This window comes from Belonocnema kinseyi, chromosome 8 (assembly GCF_010883055.1).
Source record: "Belonocnema kinseyi isolate 2016_QV_RU_SX_M_011 chromosome 8, B_treatae_v1, whole genome shotgun sequence".
Taxonomy (NCBI): domain Eukaryota; kingdom Metazoa; phylum Arthropoda; class Insecta; order Hymenoptera; family Cynipidae; genus Belonocnema; species Belonocnema kinseyi.
Genome location: NC_046664.1, coordinates 102,237,462 through 102,249,421, shown reverse-complemented (window position 1 = coordinate 102,249,421; position 11,960 = coordinate 102,237,462). Strand labels below are relative to the sequence as shown.

Genomic DNA, 11,960 nt, shown 5'->3' with positions numbered 1-11,960 from the left:
GAAAAATTTCGTAATACTAGATAACTAGACAGTGCTTAAAACTGAACAGATTGAAATAGAGCAGTGGCAAGGGTGAAAATTCGGAAGGTGAGGAGAAAAATATAGGACAGCTGTTTATAGGAAAAACTATCTTGGTATGTACGTGGAGTGCGCAGAGTGCAAAGAGCACGACAGACAAGGGTGCAGAGGGGCAGGGCTGCGACCCGACTGACCCTGGTTCGGTGTCCGGGTCGCCTTCAGAGCCCTCCGTGCCCCTTCTCCTTCACCCTTACCCTCACCCGCGCCCTTAAGCCTCCACAGGGGTGGAAGGAAGTCAGCCCGGCCCATTTTTCGCACCCCACTTGACTCGACTTCCCTATTGGCTGCCGCCCCCTGAGTCTGACCTCTTCCTTTCCTACTTTCCACCCCCTATACGGCAAACAACTCCAACCTCAGAAATTCTTCATCTAAAGTCGGTTACGAATTTCCTAACGTCTTATTTCTAGAGACTTTCATCAATGCAAAGTTTATCGATTCTCAAGAATTTTACGGAAACATATCGTTTTGAACCGTCGCATGCCGAGTGACAATGCAATGATTTATTTACTTGGAACGGCTGCTTTGCTTTTAAGTAGAAAAATTCTTGATTTTCCAAAATCACCAAGTATCCACGATTTAGCTGAAGTATAAATTCAACTGAATTTTAGAATTCAGTTAAATCTGACGTAAGTAATTTGTGATTAAATCGAAGTAAAGTGAATCAAGTGAAATTATAAGTCAATTAGGAGGTCATTTCAACTGCAAGTGAAATAAATCCCAATTTGATTCTGGCAAACTTCGACGTGTCCAAATAACAGGGTGTCATCTCGGTAGAACGAAATAAAAAGGTGCCATCTCGGGTGGCCAAACATGAAAGCTTAAGAATCCCATATAAATAGTATTGGTAACACCAACGCCCTCTGAAGCAGGGAACCTTTTTATTTCGTTCTGTCGAGATGGAACCTTTTTATTTTGACATGTCGACTTAAGAAGTCATTCCAATATTTCGGGACAACTGACCATATATATAAAAAATTTGACTACTAATCTAGAATTCCGCAAAAACGAGACACTTCGTTAAATATATTATTCGTGCAAATTACATTTTTTACATTTAAATTTAATTCCAGAAAATTAATAAATTTCATTAAATATTTAATTGAAATCAATTCAACGTAGAATAAATTTAACCGTCTTTAAATGAATTTAAGTTTGAAGTTTAAAAAAATACAAAACTTGGATTCCTTCAAGTTTAGTATTAGCCAGAAAACTAATCAGTCCTTTTTCCTCTAGTGAAAGAACTACGAATTCTGGAAACAAAAATTGATCTTGAATATTCTCGACAATATTTTCAATGTAGGTACTCCTTTTATAAAAAGAAAATCCTCTTTCCAGAACTCTAAATTTCGGGAACTTATTGGGAAGGAGCGTTATTTCGGTTTGTGAGATTAAAGGTCAATGGAAGCGTGCCGCATGTGCCGTGGAAGATCCCTACCACAATTCGTGTTTTTTCTCCATTTTTTTGTACACAAGCTTGTTTCTTTCAAACGCAGGATATCTATCGTTGCATTATTGTGACTGACGTGCGCGATACTAAAAAACTGTACCCAGCTGTTCCCACACAGACAAATACTTCGAAAGACACAATGTCAACATTTTCTGTATTAAGAGAAAGAAACTTTATTTAGTTGTTATCTTAGGCATTTGGTTAAGAATTCTTAAAAAGATTTGAGATTCTTAAAGCTCACCTAAATTATCCCAGTGCCCAGTGAGCGGAATGAGACCGGAAAGTTTTGGCAGTACCAACTTGAAATTTCTAGTGAAACTGTGAAAATGTAGTGGTTGTCGGAGTGGAAGGTAGTGGTGGTTGGTTGATAAAAAGAGTAGTGATACTTGTATTATCAGCAGCAGGTTGAAGAAGCGGGCAAGCTTTGCGGTGCTTGCAAAAAGGACGGAGAGAAAGAGATAGTGACAGCTGGAAGGAGAGAGGGCAGAAGAGAGGGCACTGGGGTTCGAAGTGGGTACTACAGTGGTGGCGAAGGTAGGACAGGGCCGTAGCCAATGAGAGTCGAACCGGGGCGCGCCCGGGACTCGACCCCACCCTCGGTCACTATGGCAACCGACGAACCGCGAGAAACCTGCGAGAGTCGCCGTTGGTGGGGGTTAGGTCGGTGTCAGGGGTCGCCTTCGTCTGCAGTCGGTCTCTGGTCGGCCTCAAGAATAGTTCTGTGGATCCGGCAGTCGGATCTCCTCTCCTTTTCTCTTCAAAAGCGCGACAGAGACGGACTAATACGCGCCTTCATATCTATTTATCTCATCGTGATCGCGCTCCTCCAGGTCTTCAATAGGTGACCGTGTATCCGACCGCCGAGAACTCCTCGCGGATGAATTATATTTGAGTGGTTCACCCCCTGGAGACCCGGAGTGCAGTGCGGGAAGTGTGATATGGATAATTGTGGACATCAGTCAAATCTTATGATCTTTAGCTACTGCTGATGATCTTTAGTCTTCTGCTGATGGCATCTAATAAAAGCAAGTTGATAATGAGATCTAATCTTGATCAGTTGCAATACCGGTCTCAGAGAACGTGTCGCCATTTTGGAGAACGCTGATAACGTTTTTGGTGACTATAGTCCGATTAATTGAAAGTTTTTCAGTGTCGGTGTAGTGCGGTTGTGATAATTCAAAACTGGCAGTGACTTCAGCCAGTGATAAGATACTAGTGTTCGGAAAGACAAGTGCCGACAAGTTGAACCCCTGTAAAGTTTGGAAACCCTGATTTCTTAGAACCCTGAACAAGTATTGTGACAGTTCTTCGGAATTAGGAGGTGTCTGAAAATTAAGAACCCTTCAGTCTGTCCTCAAAGTGTCTTCAGTCTGTTTTTAGTATCAGAAAGAAATTGAAAGAAGAGCTTTCAGCGATTAGCTGGAGTAGTTGAAGTTCGGGGGCAGTCTTCATCAAGGCAGCCAGGGTGGTTCGAGGGGGGACAGGAGGCGCGGACGCCCTGGCGACAGCCGGGGTGGTTTACCCGGCCGCGACGGCTACCCTGTTCCCAGGCCGGGTGCCGACAGCACATCACCCGGAGCTTTCTACCACGTTGGAGCTGGGGTTCCCGGCGCGCGGCACCACCGCCTCGATGGCGCTGGTGGCCCCGCCGCCGTCGTGGGCCTCGCGGGACCTTGGTGGAGGTGGCGGCGGTGCTCCGCTGCAGGTGGGCACTCCGTCGCAAATGCCACCGACTCACCTGACGCCTTCCGCCACCCCTGAAGATATCACGTGCCTCGTTCCCGCCGGCAACGTCCTGACGTCGAGGGATCCGCTTCCACCCAGCACAACCCCCGGCAGCCAGGCCAACAGCTCCCAATCGGGAAGTTCACAAACGGACAAATCACCCAATATTGAGTGCGTTGTTTGCGGGGATAAAAGCAGCGGGAAACATTATGGACAGTTCACCTGCGAAGGTGAGTCTTTTCTGTTATTTTTTTACTGGATAATCATCTGTTCGTTGTCGGGCTAGGGTCAATTTCGTTGCAGGTTTTAGGAGTAGTCAGTTGAGGGAATTCGATCCCGTTATATCGTAGAGAAATAAATAATACAAATTATATAAATAATTTTTAAGGGTTTGGTGCAATTGCAGAATAGGGGCGTCACCTGTTTTTTCATTAATTTTAAAATAATTTCATTAAAAGTTTTCTTAATCACGTCAGTTTTTGTTTTTTTTTTTTGACGTAGTAAAATTGTTAGAATCAATATATAATCTATCGCGCTCTAGGTTTCAAAATCCTATTTAGATTTTCAGCCAAATAATTATCGGGATTTAAGATATGTCATTTTTATGCGATTGTATCTTGCATGTAATTTTAAATACAATGATTATTTATATAATTTTAGCAGGAAAATATGACGCATCGGTCTCTTTATTTGAAAGTAAATTGTCCTTTAAAAATTAATTAAATTACAAAATTTTGAATTACATGATATTTCCTATTTCTTCTAATAAGTCTTGACTTCAGTTAGAATCGAATTTCCAGTTATATAAAAATTCATTTTCCTTGAAAAAGAATTGAAACGTATATTTTCAGTTTTGACTAGAAATTTCTGATCAACGCTTCTATGATTGAGATATGGTGCTGATTATGACTGGAAAATTTTCTATTTTAAAACAACTGCTGAGCTGTGCTTCAGTGATAGGAAGATCGATTAGAGCATTTGTGTCACCATTTTTAAAATAATGTGTAGTCAAGTTATTTTTCTTCTTACAAATATGTCACAACATAATTCAAATAATATCATTTATGTACTATTGTAAAGAAGGATAAGTTTTCTGATCACCAGAAAAACTAGCTGATGACGAACACGTAAATAACTTTTCTGATTGATACGTTTAAAGACAGGGTTCTTTAATTTTTCTCTTTCTTCAATCAAAAATTGGAAGAAATGTAGTTGCATAATAATAAAAAGTTTTTACAAGGATATAAAATAATAAGCAGAAACGGGAAGGTCGGCTAAATTAATAATTACAACTTGACGAGATAGAATTGAGCAATACAGCGAATGTTGCAGCACAGTGTCGCATGCGAGAACAAATTCCCCACTTAGATTCAGAAACGTAGACGTTACGGGATTTACTCTAATAGTAGATCATTACGAACATTTGATGGAATAGTCTGGGAATATAGAAACCGAGAGTACTACAAATGCATATTTAAGACAATTAACTGTGTTAAAGATACCGGGAAAGTATGGGGATTCAGCGAGGAAAAGATTAAAGGACTATTCTTGAAAATATAATGATTAAGGATGATATTTTAAATATGCCATCCAAGATTTGAAGCATTTAATTCTCTTCAGGATAAACAACCTTAATAATTCGACGATCTGAGATTTCTGAATAGCTTACGGGATCGTTAAAGGATATGGTTACGATAGTGGTAGAGTTATTATAGAAATCGAAGATTGGCTTTAAAGGATCGACTCGTAATTCACACTCTATTTAGAGATGGATAGGAATCGCTAATTATTTTCAATCTAGCATCAGGTATAGGTAATCATAATTGCGCTAGTGTGCTAAAAGGAGAAGAAAAGGAAAATATGAATTTTATGGGTGCTGAATAATTTTATATTCATAATCATAAAAGGAAGAGTAAAGTTATGGACTTGAAAGAGTTTAATATAGAATTTGATGGCGGGAAGTAAAATAGAGAACGAAAGAGTATGATTTTCAACACTAAAGAACTATGGCTTGAACTATGAATGGGCATTAGGGAAGAATTAGAGAGCAACGACCCGTAGATCCTTGGAGCTTGCTTGTGTAATACGAAGGGCCTCGTAGAGGTAGACGTTTACCTCCGTTGAAGAGCACTACATCAGAGAAAGGATCCCTTACCTGCTCCCCAATTTGTCACTACAAGTACCAAAACTCATTCGCATTTGAATGCCCGACACCTACCTTAATGCTCGCGCCCACATTAATTCATCCAAGGCGTGAGATACCGCGTCCATCGCGTGGCGAGAAGTACCCAAAAAACAAAAAGTCTGCCATTAATAACCCAGTGGGGTGTTCCTTGGAACACTTACACGTCTGTTAGGAGTCTAATAACGATGTAATAGGCCGAAGAAATGAAGCGAGGAGGTATTTACACGGCCGAGTGCTTGCCGAGCGGTAAATAGTTTTCGACGAAAGGAAGATCGAAAAAAGCTCGATTATCTTTCCACATATTAAACCTTTTCTTCCCTCAATTAGAATTCACATTAGGAAACACGAATGATAATAATTGTATGATTTTAGTTTAACTCCCTTCATACATTTGTTTTCTTTTCGATGATTAAATTATTAATAGAAATCAAGGTTTCTCCAGGTTAGGGAAATATCGAACAAATGCACTCAATTATTAAAGGACTCTTGATAAGGGTTGAATCCGAGACGAGAGGGTAACGAAGAAAAATTTCTCGCACATGCAGAGACGAACGGATGAATCTTGAAAAGTTAATCGAAATCTACTGCATCCTCTAAATCAGGAATTGTTTTCGCCCATGGGCTTTTCGATTGCATCGTATTACTTATTATTGATGCTAGATTAAGGTCTATTATTTTTTATTTCTGCAGTTCTGGTTGTTCTTATTGACAACTCTTGTTGTGAAGTTTTAATGATCCTCCTAATGAGCAAAGTTAAAAACGTATTTGCTTGAATTGAATGGGACAAGGTGGAGTGCCAAAAGCAGGGTTAGCATTGGACACTCTCAGGTCCTGTACCTCGAACTCGGTACACGTCGATTCCTCGTAGTCGCAACCCTAACTATTTTTCTGTGCTGGTCGTCGTCGGACTACCGAACTCATTAAAATTCATGAGTACCTCTACCCGAGACAAGGTACTAGAGTACAGTCTGCTACATATACGGATACGCTACTTGGGCACCTGTATACTTCTATACACACGCGAGAACTCGTGTGGGTTTTATGTCCGTGCAGGTAGAACGAGCATCAGAGATTTGAGAGTGCGGTTAAGCACGAGTCAGGCCACAGACCACCGAACCCTGCTTGTCTGTGGTGCGTAGAACCCGAGGCTTCTCTAATGACGTTTATTATCGCGAGGATTATTATAATGAGCTAAGGGCAGTTCAAAACTGAACGTGCATACAAACAGGCTTACGTTATTTGAATTGAAATGCATCATTCATCCACTAAGATTATTATGAGAATGTTCAAGAGTAACAACAGTAAATGATGCTAAATTAGTTACCATTAGCATATGTTAGGATAATCGACCTCTCTGGCATATATCCATTGTATATCCTGCTAATACAATATATTTTTAGGTTATTGTCAAACACAAATGTCAATAATCTCTATCAGCTAGCTTCTGGATAAGTTGGAATCTTGAAGATTTTCTTTGACAATCTCTACAACGTGAACAAAAGAAAACAATGTTCTTATTGTTTATGTAAATTGTTGGACAAGATCAGCTTTGTCTGTTATTTCTAAAAATAAATTTGGTTTGGTTTTGTTAAATCACCTATAAATCATACATTTATAATAATTGTCTTATCTGATTAGTTAAAATCACAATATCAGCAACGAAAGTTCTCAATGCTGCTACTGTCATTTTCTTAGATCAAACTGCTTCTAGATCGATTGGTTACACAGTTCTTCTACTTTTTCTTTAAATATTTCTATTGTCAATAAGTGAGAAATAGTTGCAACATAATCACGAAGCTAAAGAAGGTTTGAGGAAAAGGTATAAATCAATTTAAAAAAATTGTATTTATATGGGTCGGTGTTTCTTTGTATGGGCTTTAGGGTTCAATAATCAACGAACGGTGTTTTTAATCTGATGTTTTAACTCATTTGGGGGTCCTCTTCAGTAATTTATTTCGAATAAAATTTTTTTTTTTAAATTAACATTTTCAGTAATATGTTTTCGATATAAATGGCGGTGATGTTATGTACATAATTTTAGAAAAGATACACCAACTCATCTAATACCAGAGGATAATTCCCAATTCTTTGGGAAGAAAAATTTCTGTGACAATATCATAAGAAGGATTGGTAAGAATCTGTCAATCACTTAGGGAAACTTGAATCTATACTTCTCTGATGAATAGGTTGTCTTATAGAATTTTTTCAATTGCACCTTTATTATCATCCTTTTAGTGAAAATTGCTTCCAGATGAATTCAACCTTGTCGTACCTTGTCGTGAAAACAATTAAGCTAAAGAAGCTTTATTATAAACATTAAAATTACTTTTTGAAGATTGTATATACATCTCTGATGAGTTGATTGTTTTGCAAGGATGTTTCAGGTGTTGGAAATTGTTCAGGTTCAAACGCAGGCAAAGTGTGAAATAAGTTTCTTGAGTATACACTTGGAAGTGTATACGTAAGTGGAGATTAGCCTATATTATTATGTGAGCCACCTGCGGTTTTCGCATATTATTTTCCGACTGAGCAAACTAAGTGGACAAGATCCAGTTGTTGTGAGATACAAATGGTAATAATGGGACAGTAAATAGATGGTAACGACGGAGAAAGTTAGTGAGCATCGGCACAAGCTTGAACCGTAAAAACGTTCAAGTGATACACACCAGCGTCATTGTTGCTAGCAGGAAGGTATTATGTGCCATTCGTGCCGAACGGCTTTACCAATATTTAACGCGGAAGCTTCTTTCAACAAAGTTAAATGGATGCTGATATTGTTACTTATACAGAATAGGCTAAACTGACAGGCGAGTATTTTAAAAGCAAGAGTGCCAAAAAAGAAAAGATATATTCCCTTAAAATAAAATTAAGATTATATATTATGAAATTCTTTTAATGGTATACTGTCTTGCGTAGTTCAAAGCCGTTTTTAGCCCTATCAGATCCAAGAAAGTGATTTTACCTCGTATAATTGGAGCCCTAATATGAAAGTCGCAGGAATAATAAGCGGAAATGGTCACGAAGATGTCAGGTATCTTAATGAACTTTGTTTCTTGACTAATTACTCGTCCTGATGAAAGCGTCGTAATTGTGAGCCTTAGCGGTCGGTGACACCAGTGAAACATAGAGTACTGAAATTTACACATAATCTGACCATAAATTCACATACTGCTCAATCGTATGTGAGATTCACGACAGTACTTTTTTGTTCAAAATAAAAATCGCTTCGTAAACACTATTTATGGTCTTTTTCTAGAGCGATTATTTTCTTTTATTGAATTAAGGATAGTGAAGAATATAGAAACAAAGACGTTGGGAAGTATCGTCTTAATTGAACGCTCGAGGTATCACAGGTTCTCCCGTCCCGAGCGTTCCAATTACAAGCACGGTAACGATATTGTCAATTATTAGGGTGAACCACTCGCGCGTCCATAGTATTAGCGAGGCCATAATAATACGGTTAATCACGCGATAATTTCTATTCGTGGTAACCCTAATTGCTTGGAACGCGGCAATGTTTCCATCTTTATCAAAGGTGACAGTCACGATACCCGTCTACGCAGATGCATAATTTTACATTTTTTTATTCTAAGAAGAATCTTGCAATTCTAAGAAGTATCACAGTCATATGAAATACGCATGGAATTTTATTTGTTTCAATTCTAGAAAAAAAAAACTTTAAATCGCGTCAGAGTAAAAAGCATTAAGGAACCGATAACATCAACAATTTGTTGGCAATAATAAATTTAGGTAGTCAGTGACTTTCCCCACTTGTGGAATAAACTCCGCCCATCAATGGTACGATTGCTTAGTCACGTGATCGCAAGAAATATTATCATAGTCGCATAAGAGAATCAAGAACACCCAACTATGTTTACCTGAATGCCATAAAACTCGAAGGCGACGCGACGTATGGGCGTGCCGCTGATATAAATTCAATTAATTTACTCAGTTGGTTATGAATTCCGTAATACATTTTTACCCAATGGCAGTGACATTTTTTGCCAATTGTGAATAATTAGCGTAATACTTGTTTGCTTGGTTTTTAATAAGCGTTCCGCTGCGTCGTTTTTCTAGAATTTTTCGTGATTCATCGGTGACTGTTACCCGATATATTTATTCACAATCTGGGCCAACGTCCAATCAGTATAGCGTCATGAGACCGCTTGACAAATTAACAATAATTCCTTACCGTTTGACATCGCTTGACTTCAAAATCAATCCGTCCACGTAATAAAGTGATCGCCGCCAATCAGCATGATTACGCTAATGAACAGTCGATGCAGAATGTTGCTGCTGCATAAGTTTAAATGTGAAGCATTAGTAATCCCACCAATGCGGGATGCTACTAGGTCGTTTGCTCATGAATATCATTCGATTTCGGTGTTTACTCAACGTCCGAGGTACATACTTGTTCTTATTCTCATCTATAAAGATGCACGGTAATTGTTCGCTATATTATGCAGGTGTTTTTCAAGAACATGCCTTCCCGCTAAATCATTTCTACGCGCTGATTCAATAAAGGAAGTGATTGTAGAGCAACTATAATCAACATCCCTCCATTGGCAACAGGTATTCCACTTCTGTTTTCATACCATATGTGAGTAGCAACTTATTTAAAACATAAGTTGATCAATTGCACCACTACACGATAATATTCAATACATTATTTAACGCTTTACTGCATCGACCCAACCTTTTGCTTTGCAGCATTAATTAGAAATCGAGCGAAATAATACTTCGACCTATACATGTTGAAGCGTTCAAAATTAATAAATTTAAATAATGCAAATGTCAATAACTGTTTTAAATTTCAAGAGTTCTTGTATGCGAGGACACAAAAGCCGGAATATTGACAGCAGAAGAGGCCGCCGAGTCGCGAGAAAATCTGGCATATCGGGGTGTGTCAAAATGACTGGAGGCCGAAACATTTTGATTAATGGCCCTGGTAACTTTTCTGGTCATCGGCCAACGGCCCGTTTCCAAAACCGGACACCCCTATCTATCTTTGTCTTCCCCTTGATTCTTTCAACTCTCTCAGGCTGCATATCTCTCAGCCGGAACCTTCGTTCATCGTTTAACGGCTGCAAAGCATTCAATTATACAAACACGGAACCGAAAAGAGTAGAGGGGTCATCCCTTGGGAAAAATTTTTCGGTCCGTCTCAGGAAACTGGTATCTGCATGGTAAACTGACCGGAGACAATACTAGTCCGCTTTAAAGTGTCCCAGGACATCATTTTAATATCGAAACAACGCCCCAATCCAGAGGCGTTAACGTCCAACCAGTTCAACTTGTTCGATCAAAAGTCCTTCACGATCATCAACGGAAAAAGGACTCTAAAAAAATCAAGTTTACGACACGGAAGTTTAATTTGCAGGAAGAATCTATTATTTAAAATCTATTCCAGTCTTTTAAAAAGTAAATGTTTCCCCAACGTTATTATATAAATGGATGGATCAGTCAAACACTAGAAGGGTCGCCTAAACCTAAACCCTAAAGGCCTAAAGCCTAAAGAAACATAAGTGGTTCCCTACAAAAAATGAGGGGGATGTTATGGTCTTGACAGCTCTTTAGGTTCTACTCAGAAAAATGTTATGCTCTTTTTACGGCTCGTTTCTATTTTTAGATGTTTATGATCTTTGAGTTTGATTATTAAATTGCAAAAAGATCTGGTTTGATAAGATTTTTTACGTAGAAGGCGTTGGTTCTTATTTTATTTTATGGCGAGACTAACGGAGTTTATCGTCTCTGCTGAAGACTAAAGTCATCTCGCGATATTCAGGAGTCCAGGTAAAGCGACTCTTACCTCGCAGCAGCATCTCTCTTGGGAAGCAGGAGCGATTCAAGATGGCAATTTCACGGGATGGAACGCATAAGATTGTTACTGGATTGAACACTCTTTTCTTCGTGTATATACCTTTTGTAGAATGACGTGAGAAACTCTTGATTACAAATACATTTTTCTAGATAGATCAGTCAACGAACGTTTTTCTCCTCCTCTTGTTGGAAGGTGTTAGTATTTAGTCAGTCTTTTCAGAGTTCTAAAGAAACGATATGCTTAAGAATGTATTCAGGGCAATATTGCAGATCAATCATTTGTTTCAAAGTTTGGGATCGTCCATATATTACGTAAGACGTTTTTCTTTTGTTTATATCGCTGTGTCCTTTTCAACTTGACAAAAATGTAATTTTTGTCTTTATTCAAACAACAGAAAAACGTCTTACGTAATATATGGACGATCCCTTTGGGAAAATTTAAGTTGTGAACTGTAATTTACTTTCATTTAATTCGATCAAAATTAAAAGAATTTCAAAACCTTTAAAATTGAACAGTTTTGAATTCTATATGACATAAAAATCTAATTTTTTTAGAATTACACATCCAAACATTTTAAATGCCTGCAAAATCGAAATTTAAAAGTGAAATACGAGGGTGGATTGATAAGTTTCCGGCCTGACCAAGAAAAACAACGTTTTTAAGAATTTTTTTTTTTTTATTTCTCAACATAATCTCCTCCAAGG

General features: G+C 38.5%; 1 protein-coding gene across 3 annotated transcripts in view; it reads left to right on the top strand.

The window, feature by feature from the left end:
* The first annotated feature begins 2,222 nt into the window (after positions 1–2,222).
* Positions 2,223–11,960, top strand: part of LOC117177878 (steroid receptor seven-up, isoforms B/C) — a 115,054-nt gene continuing 105,316 nt past the window's right edge. For all 3 annotated transcript variants that reach the window (XM_033368924.1, XM_033368923.1, XM_033368925.1), the window contains exon 1: positions 2,223–3,480. In XM_033368924.1, coding sequence (XP_033224815.1) covers positions 3,156–3,480 — 325 coding nt within the window. In that variant the 5' untranslated portion in view covers positions 2,223–3,155. The remainder of the gene's footprint in view (positions 3,481–11,960) is intronic.